The 19,468-nt window shown below is 42.2% G+C and overlaps 1 protein-coding gene and 1 long non-coding RNA gene across 3 annotated transcripts in view; one reads left to right on the top strand and one right to left on the bottom strand.

Moving 5' to 3' along the window:
• Positions 1-288: 288 nt before the first annotated feature.
• LOC105486570 (cleavage and polyadenylation specific factor 3) overlaps positions 289-19,468 on the bottom strand; it is a 51,885-nt gene continuing 32,705 nt past the window's right edge. The window contains exons 14-18 of one of the 2 annotated variants that reach the window (XM_071076208.1): positions 18,281-18,375; positions 15,350-15,437; positions 7,449-7,518; positions 3,681-3,777; positions 289-468 (exon numbers count right to left, since the gene is read on the bottom strand). In XM_071076208.1, coding sequence (XP_070932309.1) covers positions 367-468; positions 3,681-3,777; positions 7,449-7,518; positions 15,350-15,437; positions 18,281-18,375 — 452 coding nt within the window. In that variant the 3' untranslated portion in view covers positions 289-366. Of the gene's footprint in view, positions 469-3,680; positions 3,778-4,655; positions 4,786-7,448; positions 7,519-15,349; positions 15,438-18,280; positions 18,376-19,468 lie in introns of those variants that run through there. The other variant, XM_071076207.1, reaches the window with a different exon arrangement.
• On the top strand, positions 4,665-19,449 carry LOC139357765 (uncharacterized). The gene is made up of 3 exons (XR_011611439.1): positions 4,665-4,795; positions 11,540-11,726; positions 19,357-19,449. It is a non-coding gene; the product is annotated as an uncharacterized lncRNA (long non-coding RNA).

Genomic DNA, 19,468 nt, shown 5'->3' with positions numbered 1-19,468 from the left:
CAGTGGAGATGAAGACAGAGATTCAAGTGCTACTTAGAATCCTTATTATGAACTCAAATTGGTTACCCCATGGGAGAGGGTAACCAGCAGCGGTTGCTGTCGGCAGATCTTGATGGTTTCGATGGGAACTGCACATATATGCCTGGAAGAAGAATCCATAAATTCTAAAATAATGGGCAGTTTATTTAGTAGTTAGTTCTAGAATAATGGACAAATTAGTTGGCAATTTAGCAGTATTCAGGCTGTTGGAATAAAGGCCATTTGACATCAAAAGTAAACAGGCTCCCCCAGAGAAACGAATGCATTTTATTTTAGGTAACAGAAGTACAGTCAAGGGTTTTTAGAAGTTCATATACAGGAACAGTGTCAGTGAACCGGCGTCAGGGCCTCGTACAGCCTCTGTGCAGCCAGCTCCACCATTTCTCGGAGAGATTCGTCATCTTCGCTTCCCTCTTCACATTCTACAGTCTGAAAGTGAGGCACAAACAAGACTTTGTTAGCATTAAGTCTAGAATCATTATATGGAAGATAAATGAATACTCTTAAAAAACCATCATCTCATAAAAAATTAGCCAGGTGTGGTGGCGTGTACCTGTGGTCCCAGATACTCAAGAGGCTGAGGTGGGAGGATCACTGAGCCGGGGAGGTTGAGGCTGCAGTGAGCTGTGATTGCACCACTGCACTCCAGTCTGGGCGGCACAGCGAGACCTGGTCTCAAAAAAAAGAACAGCCATCTCTGTGGGCAGAGGTCACAGTGGGACTGATTACCATGAAACAGAAGGGCCGCCCTACACACTTGTGGGCGTGCAGTGCTTCCTGACGGCACGATGGTCCGAATTAGTGATGATTTGATGCAGGGGGGAAAGACTGGGGAAAAGTCTAGTAAACTACATTTACATCAAAGCCCACATTTTGATCCGGTAAATGATACTCCAGGGAAGTTCATCTATGCCACACAAATTACTTGGCAAGGAATGGATGTGGCTATCTACTCAACATTTGGTATTGAATTTGATTGAAAATCACGAATAATCTTCTAGTTACTTCGTTTTTGTTGTTGTTTTGAGACAGTCTTGCTCTGTTGCCCAGGCTGGAGTGCAGTGATGTGATCTCAGCTCACTGCAACCTCCGTCTCTCGGGTTAAAGTGATTCCCAGGTTCTCCTGCCTCAGCCTCCCAAGTAGGTGGGATTACAGGTGCACCACCACGCCTGGCTAATTTTTGTATTTTTAGTAGAGATGGGGCTTCACCATGTTGGCTATGCTGGTCTCAAACTCTTGACCTCAGATGATCTACCCACCTTGGCCTCCCAAAGTGTTGGGATTACAGGCATGAGCCACCACGCCTGGCCTCTAGTTCTTTTTTTTTTTTTTGGAGATGGAGTCTCGCTCTATCGTCCAGGCTGGAGTGCAATAACATGATCTCGGCTCACTGCAACCTCTGCCTCCCTGGTTCAAGCAATTCTCCTGCCTCAGCCTCCCGAGTAGCTGGGACTACAAGCACCTGCCGCCATGCCTGGCTAATTTTTTTGTATTTTTTTAGTAGAGACGGGGTTTAACTGTGTTGCCCGGGCTACTTTTGGATTCCTCAGCTCAGGCAATCCGCCTGCCTCAGCCTCCCAAAGTGCTAGGATTACAGGTGTGAGTCACGGCACCCGGCTTTTTTTTTTTTTTTTTTTTTTTTTTTTTTGAGACAGAGTCTTGCACTGTCACCCAGGCTGGAGTGCAGTGGTGCGATCTCAGCTCACTGCAAGCTCCGCCTCCCGGGTTCACGCCATTCTCCTGCCTCAGCCTCCCGAGTAACTGGGATTATAGGCGCCCACCACCATGCCTAGCTAATTTTTTGTATTTTTAGTAGAGACAGGGTTTCACTATGTTGGCCAGGCTTGTCTCGAGCTCCTGACCTTGTGATCTACGTGCCTCGGCCTCCCAAAGTACTGGGATTATAGGCGTGAGCCACCGTGCCTGGCCTCTAGTTACTTCTTAAAGCTCAACTACAAAACACTATATGCTGTTTAAAGAAGGTTTTTATCATACCATAAACATTTCCCATTAAAAACTTAGGAAAGAGGAAAAGACCACTTACGACCTAATGATAACTACGGTTACCATTTCAGTGTAGTAACACATATATATAATTATATATATATATAACATATGTATTAAAAACAAAAAAAGTACAATTTCTTATATGTACTATCTTGTAACTTTTTTTTTTTCACTCAACAATACATAGTGAGGCCGGGCGCGGTGGCTCAAGCCTGTAATCCCAGCACTTTGGGAGGCCGAGATGGGCGGATCACGAGGTCAGGAGATCGAGACCATCCTGGCTAACACTGTGAAACCCCGTCTCTACTAAAAAATACAAAAAACTAGCCGGGCGAGGTGGCTGGCGCCTGTAGTCCCAGCTACTCGGGAGGCTGAGGCAGGAGAATAGCGTAAACCCGGGAGGCGGAGCTTGCAGTGAGCTGAGATCCGGCCACTGCACTCCAGTCTGGGCGACAGAGCGAGACTCCGTCTCAAAAAAAAAAAAACAAAAAACAATACATAGTGGACAACTGTGCACATGAATAAACCTGCCTCATCTTTTGCTGGTACAAATGTATGGGGCACATGTGCAGTTTTGTTACATGTAGAGAGAGCTCAATGGTCTAATCAGGGCTTTCTGGGCATCCATCACCTGGACAGCAAACCCTGTACCCATCACCCGCCCCGACACCCTTCTGAGTTTCCATGGTGTATCATTCCACTCTCTATGGCCATGTGTGTACATTTTTTTAGTATACTTCTCAGTGAGAAGATGGGATACCTAACTTTCTGTGCCTGGCTTATTTCACTAAAGATCTCCAGTTCCATCCATATTGCTGCAAGGGACATAATTCCATTCTTTTTGATGGCTGAATAGTATTCCATTGTGTACATATACCACATTTTCCTTTTCCATTCTTCTGCTTATGGACACTTAGGTTGAGGCCATATATTTGCTATTGTGAATCGTGCTGCAATTAACATATGAATGCAGGTATCTTTTTTTTTTTTTTTTTGAGACAGAGTCTCTGTCACCCAGGCTGAAGTGCAATGGTGTGATCTCTCAGCTCATTGCCACCTCTGCCTCCCAGGTTCAAGGGATTCTCCTGCCTCAGCCTTCTAAGTAGCTGGGAATACAGGCACCTGCCATCATGCCTGGCTAATTTTTTTTTTTTTTTTTAAGAGATGGGGTTTCTCCATGTTGGTCAGGCTGGTCTCGAACTCCTAACCTCAGGTGATCCGCCTGCCTCAGCCTCCCAAAGTGCTGGGATTACAGGTGTAAGCCACCGCACCTGGCCTCTCAAACCTTATTGTTTGGAAAATCCACTTGGATCTTGCTGGTGCAAACAGAAGAGCAGCTAGAGAGTCAACAAGATGCCAAACTAGAGAAGGTCTGAGGTGAAGTGAGCTGTACTATGGAAAAGGACAGCAATGGAGTGGCATACACGGGAATCTTGTACTATGCAGTGACCCGGAAAAACACGGAAAACTTCAAACATAATAATATAGAAAGAACAACGTGAAAAAAATGTTGGAAACACTGGAAGCAAATGCCAATATGCAAAAGTAGACTGTTGAGTGGGAGCACAGATTATTTATGCCTTCACTTTACTTCCCAAAATGTTATGAAACGTAGGAAAGAGCAGCTACATACCCGTGTCTCCAAGTTAAGGTTGGCAGTTTTCCCGTCCACTGTGACACTAAGAATAGAGTCGTCCTTTACACTTATACAGTCTTCTCCAAATATGTCCCTTAAAATAAGCAGAAATGCAGGATTAGTGAAAAAGCCCAGCTTTACATATTTAAGGAAAAAAGTAAAACAGAAGATAGGTCCTAGTTCTAAAGTAGAACACTGTATTTACTTTTTTTTTTTTGACATGGAGTCTTGCTCTGTTGCCCAGGCTTGAGTGCAGTGGCTAGAGTCCAGCTCACTGCAACCTCCGCCTCCCAGATTCAAACATAATAATATAGAAAGAACAACGTGAAAAAAATGTTGGAAACACTGGAAGCAAATGCCAACATGCAAAAGTAGACTGTTGAGTGGGAGCATAGATTATTTATGCCTTCACTTCACTTGATTCTCCTGCCTCAGCCTCCTGAGTAGCTGGGATTACAGGTGTGCACCACTGCAGTTGGCTAATTTTTGTATTTTTAGTAGAGTCAGGGTTTCACCATGTTGGCCAGGCTGGTCTTGAACTCCTAGCCTCAAGTGATCCACCTGCCTCAGCCTCCCAAAGTGTTGGGATTACAGGCATGAGCCACCATGCCCAGCCTGTATTTATTCTTGAGACAAGCTTCTTATTTGCCTTGATACAGCTCATTAAGTTTATAAAACAGGGAAAATACACAGCTATTATTCAAGAATGATCTATTTAGCAGGCATCATGCTAGGTGGTTTATATACATTATCTTAACCTAGAATAATTTTGGTAAGGATCCTCTTTTACATGTGAAGAAAACAAGACACAGAAGTTAAGTGATTTGCTTAAAGCCTCAGAACTAGTCAACAGCTGAGCTGGCATTCAAATCCAGGTATCCAGGTTTAAACGGCTCCCAAGCCCACTAGCTGTCCACTCCTACTTTAATTAAACTCGGTACTTACTGAGCATCTTCTATGCGGCAGGTGCTGTGCTAGGAGCTGGGGATACAGAAGGCACTAAGACATTGCCTCTGTCATCGAGAGAAACAGTTTTGATCATTAATTTCAACATCGTCCCCACTGGTACAGAGGTGTTGGGAAATAGCAGTCCACCGGCAGGCTGAGTGCAGGTAAGAAAGGCAGGCAGTGACTCTACGACCCACGGACCATGGTCAGCCTAGGACAGTTAAGCACTGACAACACCATAGTAAGCTGGGGAAGCGGGGAGTGGGAATCAACTGCTTGCATCTTCAGGCAGTTACTGTTCGTCATATGTGTGAATAAAGTTAGCTGGGACCCTAGCCCAAAAGAAAAGATTATATTTTATTTATTTATTTTGAGACTGAGTCTTGCTTGTTGCCCCGGCTGGAGTGTATGTCATGATCTTGGCCCACTGCAACCTCTGCTTCCTGGTTTAAGCAATTCTCCTCCCTCAGCCTCCTGAGTAGTTGGGATTACAAGCACCTGCCAGCACACCTGGCTCATTTTTGTATTTTTAGTAGGGGTACTTTAGATGGGGTTTTGCCATGTTGGCCAGGCTGGTCTCAAACTCCTGATCTCAAGTGATCCACCTGCCTTGGCCTCCCTAAGTGCTGGGACTGCAGGTGTGGGCCACCACACCCAGCCAAAAAGATTATATTTTAAATACAGAAATGTATTCAAAAGGATAGGAAAAAAAGGTTTTATTTCCATGTGATCCACTGTTGGCTTGTCTAAAGAAACCAATACATTTACTCCTATCTAATCCTAAGTATTTAAACAACTGGGGAAACAGCTGCATTTTTAAGGGTACGACTGGCTTTGAAGTTTCAGGACATGGGAACCTCCCATTCCTGGGTCGAATGGAGGCTGTCTCACACTCTTGTTCCTCAGAGTTGAATAGTTCTGGTGTATTTGTGAGAGGTGAGGGAGAGGAAGGGGAGGTGGGAGGAGTGGTGTCAGGAGGACAGGGAGGAAGGCCAGAGTGAAGGTCCAGTGAAGAGCCACGGCCTCCCACAGACTGCCCTCCCCATGGCTCCCGAGGACCAGCTGCAGTGATGTGAACTTCCACTCTGCACCCTGACTGCAGCACGTGGGAGAGCGGGGCCAGTGCAGGGTCACACAGGTTTTCTATTTCTGTAGAGCCTCTGGGAACAGAGCCACCAACAGGACTGTTGTAGTCAAGTCCCTGGTCACCAACACCCACCTTCTACAATAGGGCTCTTTAACCTGGGGTCCCGGGATAGCCGGTGGGGAGGGGGTTGTCTAACCTCCTTGAAATCAAAGGTAGAACTGCATATATGTATGTCTCCCGCCCCCCGCCCCACAGCCTTACCTGACTGCCAAAGGGGTCAAGGATGTAAAAATGATTAAGATACTCAGACTTCAACACTGGCAGAGTTAAGTCCTCTGCAAAATGAGTTTGAGAGAACAGAGGCTCCAGGGGTAGGAACCAGTAAAATCTGTGGCCTTTTCAACAGCCATGGAAATCACTGTGCCTGCACTGTTAGCTGGTTTTGTATGAGAGGAATGTTCTTTAAAATCAAAATGACAACACAGAGAATACTGTTTTGAAGATGTATGACAACTTCTATAAGCAAAGTCATCATGTAAAGCCTATCTTTTTTTTTTTTTTTTTTTAAAGCCACCAAACTGCTGCTTTAGTGGGCCGGGTGCGGTGGCTCACGCCTATAATCCCAGCACTTTGGCAGACGGAGGCAGGTGGATCACAAGGCCAGGAGTCCGTGACCAGCCTGGCCAATATGGTGAAACCCTGTCTCTACTAAAAATACAAAAATTAGCTGGGTGTGGTGTCACATGCCTGTAGTCCCAGCTGCTGGGAGGTGGAGGCAGGAGAATCGCTTGAACCTGGGAGGTGGAGAGTGCAGTGAGCCGAGATTGCGCCATTGCACTCTAGCCTGGGCAACAGAGTGAAATGAAAGTTTATGTCTACAAAAAAAACAAAAAAACAAAAAAAAAACGTTAGTGTAGAATTTTGGGGAAAGGAAGGAACGGACAGAAATCATAAAAGCCTTCTAAACTAGGAGGACACCTTACTTTGTTAAAATGTCTAATGGGGTGAGGGCTCACGGCTATAATTCCAGCATTTGGGGAAGCCAAGACAGGAGGATCCCTTGAGCCCAGGAATTTGAGACCAGCCTGGGCAACATAGGGAGACCCTGTCTCTCCAAAAAAATAAAATTAAGTGGGCATGGTGGTGCGAGCCTGTGATCCCAGCTACTCGGGAGGCTAAGGCAGATTGCTTGAGCCTGGGAGTTGAGGCTGCAGTGAGCCGAGATCACGCCGCTGTATTCCAGTCTGGGCAATGGAGCAAGACTCTATCTCCCAAAAATAAAAATAACATAAAATAAAATAAAGAGAAATACTTAGTTTAAAGGTAATTCATCGCTTACAGACTATCTAAGAGTCTAGAAGAACACTATTTTACAAAGAATTCACATTTAACAATACATAAAATAATTCTTGAAGATACAGTAACATTCAGCTAAGATTTCTGTACTTGTCCTTGAAGAGAATGTTTTAACCCTCGCTGACTGTGCCAGCATCCTGAAGCAGTGTATTACATGAAACACCAATGGCTGACCTAGCAGGCCACAGGTGAGTGCGGAGCTGGCAGGGAACGGTTCCAACCCCTCTCCTTCCTGACAGAGAAGCAGGCCTCAGAGCAGTGCAGTGGCCTGGTCAGAGCCACACCCCAGTCCTTGTAGGAGCCAGAGCCGAATCCAGGCCTCCTTCTAGCCCACTGTCACTACCTTGTTGAGAAATAATGGGTGAAAAACTTACTGAAGCATGATCTCCAACCTCTTGCTATAAACGTGCATTTCTAATTTTTTAGAAACCTTCTGTACTGCACCTGGAAAAAAAAAAAGCGACAGAGTTCAATTTCTAAATTCCTATTCAGAATAATTTCCAAATCAATAATCAGAATCTGGTTACTGATAAGTTAAAGTGGTTAACTATGGAATCCTTAAAGTGACAAGCATGGGCTTGTATTATTTGCCTGCTAAAGGAAATGGATACTTTCATCATTTAATTTCATGTTCTTTTTATTTGTATTTTTAAAAAATTTTTCTATTACATCTTTTTACCCTTTCTCCAATATTTCATGTTCTTATTAAAGAACCACAAAATGGCACTTCATATTACTTTTAGTTTTATTTCCCACATTTCTCAAACTTTACATTTATGATCACGGGCAATTAAAATAACTCCAGGAATTCTAGGGGCATATTCAAGCTCAGAGATCTATGAAGTCTTTTATCTAAAATGTGGTATAAATTTAGCATTCTATTAGATATTATTTTAATAAAAATTAAATTTAAAATAACTTGTCTATTAAATTACTCAGCTTTCCTTCCCAAACAAAGAAACCTGACAGTTTGGGAAGATTAGCCCCCTTAATATGGAGTTTCAGACATGCTCTGACCCCTCATTCCACAGCTCAGTGTGTCACCAGTAGCAAAAGAGCGCAGAGCTCATGGTCTGGCGCTTCCCCAGAAAGTTAAACAGTGAGCATTTGACCCAGTAATTCTACTCCTCGGTATAGATCCAAGAGAAATGAAAGCGTGTATCTACCGAAAAACTGACATCCAAATCTCCATGGTGGCACTATTCATAAAAGCCGTAAAATAGAAACAACCAAAGTATCCATCAACGGATGAATGGATAAACAAAATGTGTTGTGTCCACACGATGGGAAATTATTTGGCTATAAAAAGGAATGAAGGACCAATTTATGTGAAGACGGATGAACCGTGAACACAGCATAGTGAAGGAGCCCAGTCATCAAAGGCTATATATTGTATGATTCCATTTATCTGAAACGCTGAGAACAGGCACATCCAGGGAGGCGGGAAGTAACTCAGTGGTTGCTTTGAGTTGGGGAGAATATAGAGATTGGGGCATCACAAGTAAGGGATATGGGGTTCCTTTTTGGAGGTGGTTGTTTATTTATTTATTGATTTAGAGACAGGGTCTTGCTCTGTTGCCCAGGCTGGACTGTAGTGGTGTGATCACAACTCACTGCAGCCTTAACCTCCGGGCTCCGGTGATCCTCTCACCTCAGCCTCCCAGGTAGCTGGGACTACATGCATGCACCACCATGCCCGGCTAATTTTGTGTGTGTGTGTGTGTGTGTGTGTGTGTTTGTGTGTGTGTAGAGACGGGGTTTCACCATGCTTTCCAAGCTGGTCTCAAACTCCTGGGTTCAAGCAATCTGCTCCCCTGGGCCTCCCAAAGTGCTGGGATTACAGGTGTGAGTCACCATGTCTGGCCTGGTGTGAGGTAAATGTTTTAAAGTTGATTGTGGTGATGGTTGTACAACCCTTAATATGCTAAAAAATCACTGAATTCTACACTTTATATGGATGAATTGTATGTGAATTATGTATCAATAATGTTGTCACAAAAAAATAGTGCAGAATTTTAAAATCCTTCAGACAAAACACACATACACCCTATATATATGAATATTTTTACCATTTAATTTCATGTTCATATATATATATATATATGTATATAAAACGAACAAAAAAGACTTCATTTTACAAAAAGGCTATCAGAATATAATGAAGAGAAGGCAACCTTGGTGGCATCTGATCTGGATTGAACAGACTAAGATAGGAGGCGAAGGCCAGCTGAGCTCTTAGAAGGATGGGAGCCTTAGAGCTGAAAGCTGGGCTGGTCCAAATATGAAAATCCAAAGTTTAGATAGGAAGAAGTCAGTTTGATAAATAATAAATATACATAATCAACTTCCTCTTTTATATATTTTTTATATATATACATGTGTATGTGTGTGTGCATGTGTGTGTGTATGAAATGGGGGAAAATACCAGAAATAATCTTATGGACTCACCTATCAACAGGAAAATGTAATATAAGACTGCAATTTCTTTCTTCTTTTTTTTCCTTAGAAAGTGTGTCATGCTCTGTTGCCCAGGCTGGAGTGCGGTGGTGCTATCCTAGCTCACTGTAACCTTGAACTCCTGGGCTCAAGTGATCCTCTCATCTCAGCCTCTCAAGTAGCTAGGCTACTTGTGTGCTACCATGCCTGGCTAAGACTCTGTCATTTCAAAGAGACTTCAAAAATTATGATTTCTTCAATGCACTTTCAATTTCTCAGCCCAAGTAATTACTTTCTCATGTAACACTATGACTTTTTAAAATAGTATATCATCTAAGTGTAGCTTTATTAACTCAATTCTGCACTCCCACATACCTATTTCAATCTACTCTATGGAAAAGACCCAAAATTGTCATTTCTCCTAAACTATTCTATAATTCAAACCATAGTTCATCTAATTCTTTTTAATCCATGAATTTCAACTGTATATACAACTAACTACTCGCCTATAATCTCAGCACTTTGGGAGGCTGAGAAGGGAGGACTGCTTGAGCCCAGGAGTTTGAGACCAGCCTTGGCAACATAGAGAGACCCCATCTCCATTTAAAAAAAAAAAAAAAAAAAGCCCAGGTGCAGAGGCTCACACCTGTAATCCTAGCACTCTGGGAGGCCAAGGTGGGTAGATCACTTGAGCTCAGGCGTTTGAGACTAGCCTAGGCCACATGGAGAAACCCTGTCTCTATAAAAAATACAAAAATTAGCCAGCTATGCTGGTACACATCTGTATTTCCAGCTACTTGGAGGGCTGAGGTGGGAGGACAACTTGAGCCCAGGAGGTCGAGGCTGCAGTGAGCTGAGATCGCACCACTGTACTCTAGCCTGCATCAGAGTGAGACCCTGTCTCGAAAAATAAAGTAAAATAAAAATATAAAAAAACACAAAGACAAAAAACTAACCAGGTGCTAGCCAAGAAAGCTACATAATAGAACTTTTATACTTTAATTATCATTAGTTTTATTATTAATTACTAAAATAAGCACTTAATTGACATGTAAAAACAGTCTCACAAAATATATTAAAAAATAAATATCTAAGCTATGAAACTACTGAAACTTTCCAAAGTTTGTGTGTGTATATATGTATGTATATATATATTTGCAAATTCCTGCATTAATATTTAGACAAACTCATCAGACACATGAGATCATATTAAACACAGAATATACAATCGTCCGACACGTATGCCTGTCCTTAATAGGTCTGTGTGTCAAAACAGGACACACACATGCTGAAAACAGGTGCCATGTAAAACAGAAGAATGTTATAGAATATAAAAACAAAATAATGTATTTTGAAAATATGTAAGATTTCCCCTTTGGTTAAGAATGGGGACACAAAAATTGAGGTTGGTGGTGAGACACACACACACACACACCCCGCAGATACAAATACAAGTTGTTTCCAGAATATGGACTGAAGTGTCAGGAGGCTAAGTTATGAAAAGGGAGAAAAGTGCCATCAAGGAAGAATGGGATTGTTTCACAGAGGTGCCTTGAGAAGAGGGCAACTTTTTCTGTAAATGGCCAGATGGCATTCTAGGCTTTGCAGACCATAGGGTCGCTGTCGCAATGACTCAATTCTGCTGCTGTAGCAGGAAACGGGCATCAGAGGAGATGAACCAGTGCGCACGGCTGTGCTTCGGTAACACCGTACTTACCAAAGCAGGCGGGCTAGGTGTGGCTTGTGGGCCACAGTCGCTGACTCTGCTCTCAATGTGGAAATCCCAGGTTTGGATAGGAAGAAGTCAGTGTGATAAATAATAAATATACAGAATCAACTTCCTCCTGAGCAGTGTAAGTGTCATGTGTACCAGTTCTTGCAATACTTGTCACCTTTGAAAGGAGCAAGTGCTACTTATTAAAACTTAGCCCCACGAGTGACAACTCGCCATGCTAATGTATCGCATACATACCCCGGATCATTATGTTAAAGTTCATCCTGTCTGTTCTCTTTCTGTCACCACTTACAGCTAATCCAACAGGAAATACTGCTGGCTTTATTAAAACAACTCCAGAATCCAGCCATTTGCGATACCCCCACGACTTCCACCCTAATCTGGGCCACTGTGTGCCACCTGCATGACTGAAGCAGATCCCAGCTGGAGCCTCTACTTTCTTGCTTGCCCTCTTAACAGTCTACTTTCAGCAAGCACCACGGTAATCCTTTAAAAACTATCAGATCCTGTCTCAGCCCCACTCAAAGCTCTGCAGCATTGCCTCATTTTACTCACACTGAAAGTCTGAGGTCCTTACAATAGCCAGCAAGACTCTATGGGATGTGCCCAACTCCAGACCCTATCAGGAAGCCCTGGGACACACCAGAATGTCAGATCCTTGGAGGGGGCAGATCTGTTTGCTTTGTTCACTGATGTTTTGCAAGCATTTCGAGGCATGCCTGTAATCCCAGCACTTTGGGTGCTCGGTAAATATCTGTCGAATGTTAATGAAAATATGCAAGCACTTCATCATCCCAGAGGAATATAAAACCTCATTCTCCATAAACTACAAAATGGGGAAGAACTAGGAAACACAAGGCACCCAACCAGCTCAACAAACGCTAAATACACGGAACACATGGAAACAGCGCAGTTCTGACCTGTCTGCAATGAACCTCTGCTGCAATGGCCAGAGGCTAACCAAAGGAATGAATGTTTTTATTATTAGCGTCAGAGGGATCACTAATAAAATAGTGATAATTATTTTAAATTCAATTACTGCTGATTAGAGTAAAGGTACATTTCACTTTGGACTGGAGCATTAAGAGAAATAATCAAGATAAAGGCAAACCAACCTACGACAGGCCATGCATTCCTTCCTGTGTGAGACACACATGAGCTCTGTGGAGATGATCTGATGCCACAGCGCCTCTTGCTCTTCAGCGCCACTGCTAGGCAGAGCCCTCATCAGAACAGCCGATGCCACCCTGACATCTCTGTGATCCCTCCTCTGCCAAACGGAAAACAGGCTGGCAGAGCTCAGACCCTAAACATCACCAAAGACCCTGCAGTCACACAACATCCTAACCGGCCTAAAAAAATGCCATTTTTGCATAGAAACTTCATTTTTCAGAAAAGTATATCAATTTCTAATTAGTTGACTATTACAAAAAAGACTTCATTTTACAAAAGGGCATCAGAATATAGTGAAGAGAAAGCAACCTTGGTGGCATTTTACTTGAACTGAACAGACTAAGATAGGAAGTGAAGGCCAGCTGTGCTCTTAGAGGATGGAGGCCTTAGAGCTGAAAGCTGCGTGGCCCAAAGCCCCTGGGCGTGATTCTGCTCTCCGCACCTAACCCTCTTCCCCACGCCACTTTCCTAACTTCTGCACCACTCCTTACTCATGATCTTTTAAAAAGATCCTCCTAGGCCTGGTGTGGTGGCTCAAGCCTGTAATCCCACCACCTTGGGAGGCCAAGGCAGGCAGATCACAAGGTCAGGAGTTTGAGACCAGCCTGACCAACATGGTGAAATCCCGTCTCTACTAAAAATTCAAAAATTAGCCAGGCGTGGTGGCGGATGCCTCTAATCCCAGCTACTCAGGAGACTGAGGCAGGAGAATCGCATGAACCCAGGAGGTGGAGGCTGCAGTGAGCTGAGATCACGCCACTGTACTCCAGCCGGGGTGATAGGCAGAGACTCCATCTCAAAATAAATAAAAATAAAATAAAAAAATAAAAAAATCCTCCTGCAGCTGGGTGCGGTGGCTCATGCCTGTAATCCCAGCACTTTGGGAGGCTGAGGCGCACAGATCACCTGAGGTTGGGAGTTTGAGATCAGCCTGACCAACGTGGAGAAACCCTGACTCTACTAAAAACACGAAAAATTAGCCGGGCATGGTGGTGCACACCTGTAATTCCAGCTACCCAGGAGGCGGAGGTTGCGGTGAACTGAGATTGGGCCATTGCACTCCAGACTGGGCAACAAGAGCGAAACTGTGTCTCAAAAAAATAAATAAATAAATAAAAAGATCCTCCTTCCCACCCTGCACACCTTTATTTTTACCACCTAAGATAAGTAAGAGAAAAACAATTTTTTTTTTTTTTTTTTTGAGATGAAGTATCACTCTGTCACCCAGGCTGGAGTGCAGTGGCGTGATCTCTGCTCACTGCAACCTCCGCCTCCCAGGTTCAAGCAATTCTCGTGCCTAAGCCTCCTGAGTAGCTGGGATTACAGGTGCCTGCCACCACCCCAGGCTAATTTTTTTTGTGTATTTAGAAAAGACAGGGTTTCACCATGTTGGCCAGGCTGGTCTCAGACTCCTGACCTTAAGGGATCCGCCCACCTCAGTCTCCCAAAGTGCTAGGATTACAAGTGTGAGCCACCGTGCCCAACTGTAAGAGAAAATTGACAACCGCATTTTTTCTGTCAATATTTTGTACCCCAGGATTAAGACTGTGACCCTAAGCATCATGTAAGAATCAAGGGTGCGGCATTCTTCTGTGGCTTATATAAACGCACAGCTGTCTCTTGTGTTACAGGCACATGGGAGGAGCCATTTCCCATGAGTTAATTCAACTAAAACAAGTTATCAAATGATGTCCAAACGATCATTCTTACAATTACTGAAAACAAATTCAAATACCAGTGACTCAAATGAATAACAGATTTAGATTGTCTAAGTATTTATTTGTTTATATTACAGATGCAGCATAAGAAATGAATTATAAAGTAGTCTGCTAAACTTTTTTCTCATGAAATCAAAGAACTAACTAACTGTGTATTTTCAAAGAACAATAATATTCTCTCAGAGCCCAGGATCTAATGGCATGTGAAGGGTAAAGGCTGAGGCTTCCCAGAATACTTCCTGTACGGTCACTTTCCCCAGCACAGCACATAGGACTACTCCATATGCCAGAGACTCACAGCTCAAAACATGTAAAGAGCGGGGTACAGTGGCTCACGCCTGTAGTCTCAGCCACTCAGGAGGCTGAAGTGAGAGGATCATTTGAGCCCAGGCATTTGAGAGCAGCCTGGGCAACAAAGTAAGACTTTGTTTCAAAAAAAGAAAAAAAAAAAAGACATATTATGCTGACTTAAGTATAAAATAGAATCAAATAACACAAAAATATCTTTACTGTTTTCTCTGTTTGAAAATTGTCCCACAGGGTGATTCAATTCTGTTCAACAAATTTTATTAAATATGAAGATAGTAGCATATCTTCCTAATCTAACTGGCTCAATTCATCAATATTCTGGAATTTCAGATTCAATTATTTTTAACAGGACTGCTTCTAAAAGGATTTTATCTTAGTCTTAACTACAGCCAGGTTTTTGCAGTATTAGTGAAGAGCCAGGATAAAAATAAGCAAAATACTAACAATACGCATTGCTGTGTATATTTTATATCTTAAAGATCACACAGAAATGATCAAGTTTGTTAGGAGTCTATTTACTGCTTTTTAGTTCACAGAAACATAAGAAAAATGAAACAATTAAAGGATAAAAATGAGTGGCCAGATGCGATGGCTCACACTTGTAATCTCAGCACTTTGGGAGGCTGAGGCAGGTGGATCACGAGGTCAGGAGTTCAAGTCCAGCCTGGCCAACACAGTGAAACCCCATCTCTACTAAAAACACAAAAATTAGCTGGGCGTGGTGGTGGGCACCTATAATCCCAGCTACTCGGGAGGCTGAGGAAGGAGAATCGCTTGAACCTGGGAGGCGGAGGTTGCAGTGAGCCGAGATTGTGCTACTGCACTCCAGCCTGGGCAACAGAGCTAGACTCCGTCTCCAAAAAAAAAAAAAAAAAAAAAAGGATAAAAATAAATGAACTCTTACCTTTTCTTATTTTGGGATTTGACTGAACTTCCAATATCACAGTTGTTACTGTATCCGCATACATATCATTAGAAGGGTTTGCCAGCCACTGGAAAGCAAAAGGCAGAATTAGGAAGTGACCTACCTATAGTGACCAACCACAAAAGCTACGACTACAACCCACCAAACCATGGACTCTACATATGGAACTACTGCTTCCAGTATTTTCACTGAAATTCACTGACTCACTGTTTACTGAAATTAATACTACAATACTTCTCTAATATTCTATAAAGAACAAAATTATACTGAGCACTTCCTTTTGACATGTTTTATAGGCATTATCATTTAATTTTCATAACAAATAGCATAATTAATTTCATTTTATAAAAGAGAAAACTGACTCAAAAGTAACTTGTACAGGATAATTACTGGTACTGGGACTGAACTCAAATTCCTAATGCTTATATTTAGTATAGCATATGACTACAGACAGAATGTGAAGAGGGTAATTTTTTTTCTTTTTTTTTTTTTGAGATGGAATTTTGCTCCTGTTGCCCAGGCTGGAGTGCAATGGCGTGATCTTGGCTCACTGCAACCTCTGCCTCCTGGGTTTAAGCGATTCTCCTGCCTCAGCCTCCCAAGTAGCTGGGATTACAGGCATGCACCACCACGCCCGGCTAATTTTATATTTTTAGTAGAGATGGGGTTTCTCCATGTTGGTCAGGCTGGTCTCGAACTCCCGACCTCAGGTGATCTGCCCACCTCGGCCTCCCAAAGTGCTGGGATTACAGGTGGGAGCCACAGCGCCTGGCCAAGAGCGTAATATTTTAAAATATTTACTTTTGCTTCTCACACTGAGCCTCAGATCCCCTGGCTTTTGTTCCTAGGGTAAACAATCTCTGACGTGTTTACCCTAGGAACAAAAATATATTACCTACTATGCATGTATAAATGAATGAATGAATTATAGAGGCAGGGTCTTGCTGTGTTACCCAGGCTGGTCTTGAACTCCTGGGTTCCAGTGATCTGCCCACCTTGGCCTCCCAAGGTGCTAGGATTACAAGTGTGAGCCATCATACGCAGACTCTAATAGTATTTAGTAGAATGAGCTAAATTAATGTCTCTAATAACTTTCTCCCTTTTTCTGATATTAACATTTTACATATTGTTGTATGTAACTTCATGTTTATAGATAACTACTCCTTTTCACACTTTGTTTTTCGTTTTTTCTTTTGAGACAGGGTCTCACTCTGTCACCCACGTTGGAGTGCAGTGGTGCGATCTTGGCTCACTGCAACCTCTGCTTCCCAGATGCAAGTGATTCTCCTGCCTCAGCCTCCCAAGTAGCTGGGACTTTTGGTGCCCACCACCACTTCTGGGTAATTTTTGTACTTTTAGCAGAGACGGGGTTTCACCATGTTGGCCAGGGTGGTCTCGAACTCCTGACCTCAGGTGATTCGCCCGCCTTGGCTCCCAAAGTGCTGGGATTACAGCTGTGAGCCACTAGGCCTGGCCTGATACTTTCTTTAGTTGCTTTTAGCCTTATGAATCAAATTTAGACTTAAATCACAGGATTGTATTGGGACCAAAGCTGACAAATCTTTTTTGTTTTAAAAATAGAATGTATGCGAGGTGGGTGGATCACTTGAGGTCAGGAGTTCAAGACCATCCTGGCCAACATGGTGAAACCCCATCTCTTTTTTTTTTTTTTTTTTTGAGACGGAGTCTCGCTCTGTCGCCCAGGCTGGAGTGCAGTGGCCGGATCTCAGCTCACTGCAAGCTCCGCCTCCCGGGTTTACGCCATTCTCCTGCCTCAGCCTCCCGAGTGGCCGGGACTACAGGCGCCCGCCACCTCGCCCGGCTAGTTTTTTGTATTTTTTAGTAGAGACGGGGTTTCACCGTGTTAGCCAGGATGGTCTCGAACTCCTGACCTCGTGATCCGCCCGTCTCGGCCTCCCAAAGTGCTGGGATTACAGGCTTGAGCCACCGCGCCCGGCCGAAACCCCATCTCTAACTAAAAGTACAAAAATTAGCTGGGCATGGTGGCATGCACCTGTAGTCCCAGCTAGTCGGGAGGCTGAGGCAGGAGAATCGTATGAACCTGGGAGGTGGAGGTTGCAGTGAGCTGAGATCACACCACGGCACTCCAGCCTGGGTGACAGAGCAAGACTCCGTCTCAAAAAAAGAAAAAAAAAATTAGAATGTATGAATGAAATAGTTGACCATCTACCTTGGCAATTTATATACAATTCTACCTTGGGGCATAGCAGTAGATAAGATACCTCCCTGGACTATTCAATGGTAGGACTCACTTTGAAAATCCTTCTTTAAACTTAACAGGTGCCAATCTATCAAAATCAACCATGCAATTCCTTTGGTATCTGTCTTCCAAACTCCACAAGCTGGAGTTTAAAATTCTAACAGGAACCACATCACTTAATTTAATAATTTCTGTCCTTTCCAGATTTGGGTCACTTTATTGTTGTTTATTTGAATCTTCAAAATTCTGCTCTTTTAACGAGTGGTACCTAAGTTTGTTTTAATTTAACATAATTAAATTTTTTCCTTAAGAATTATAAAACCTTTTGATATAACTAAAGACATCCTGGAATACCATAAAATCAGGTAAGATTTATATGAAAGGACTATACTTACTACACATACTAAATACAAACCCTTAATTTATTATTAGGTTTTTGTGACTACATAGAAAATGCTCAGCTACTTAATAATACTTAATGCTGGTCCTTAAAACATATATATGTTTTATATACAGCAGGTTTTATAAGAGAGATACACACACACACACACACACACACACACACACACACACACTTTCCAACAATATTCTTTTTCTAATTGGGAAGAAACTAATATTCTCTACAATTGTTCATGAACTCTTTTTAAAACTTTTTTCTCTCATTGTTTAGGTAAATGATCTTTTCTTACTTCTAATACCACCATGCCTGGTTCTTGTATTACAGTAATATTTTTGAACACTTTCAGAGCAGGTTTTTCTTGAATTTCTAATTCTTCCACATCACCTGAAAGAAAGATGTAACTATAAGATGTATATACTTTTCTGATAATCTTCCAGAGACCATTAATTTGTTTATAGAGACAGTTAAAGCAGCTACACAATGAAAAAGTTAGTAACTCATTTGTATAGTCAATTTTTAAACAGCAAAGTATAGCAACGGAAAGGTCTGAACATGTATTGCAAACATTCATCTATCTAGGTAGCATTTACCTCGGACATCAAACATTTTATCAGTAGCAAACTTAAGTGGTGTTCAAACATCTATGTTTTGTATACAAGAGATTTAGCCTTCTACTAGCATCTTTTAACGTATGACATAAAATTAGTCAATTGTTGCCAACTAGTTTCGTCTACCTTCTGTCTTCGTAAGCTTCAACATTCTACAGCGAAATTCTATTGTTCAAGAGACTTTTCTGGTCTTTCTAGCATCCTCTTACTCAAGGACAGTTCAGACATATTTTATTAACCTTCTATGTTATGACAGATTGTACTAGTGCAAGGTTCCGAGGTTTTAAAAAAAGGTTCTTTCTACTGGTTTATTTTATGGTAGTACTTCATGAGTCATAAAGAGCGTGACTGATGGAAAATATATTTTGTAATATGAAGTATTCTTGCTTTATCAGAAAGTCCACACCTTTTAATTTAGTCACTGCCCCTCATGATGTTAATACACAAAATCTCGAACTCAAATGGTCTAATATGAAAACAGACTAGGTTTATTTTCTCACTGGCCTTTGGCCAGTGGTCATGAACTCTTACAAAACCTGCTGTATAGACTGGTATCAATAGAGCCAGAAAAATTATTTTCACTGATCAAAGAAAAGAAACAGATAAAATTTTAGGTATGGTCAAGTAAAAGAGACTTCAAACAAGGAAAAGAGACTACTAGATTTTAAGTGGGTCAAAGATAAGTATTACAGAATTAAAAAAAATTTTGAGTATATTTTCTAATTTTTTTAAAGTTTTTCTTATTTTTTTTTCACAGGACCATCAGGCAAGAATATGAGTGTATTTTCTAAAATTTCACATAAAGGCAATAATAACATGATCATATATATTAATAAAACATACAATTCTGAGACAATTATCAAAATTAA

The sequence above is a fragment of the Macaca nemestrina genome, chromosome 13, assembly GCF_043159975.1.
Source record: "Macaca nemestrina isolate mMacNem1 chromosome 13, mMacNem.hap1, whole genome shotgun sequence".
Lineage (NCBI taxonomy): Eukaryota > Metazoa > Chordata > Mammalia > Primates > Cercopithecidae > Macaca > Macaca nemestrina.
This window is presented reverse-complemented; position numbering and strand designations above follow the sequence as displayed.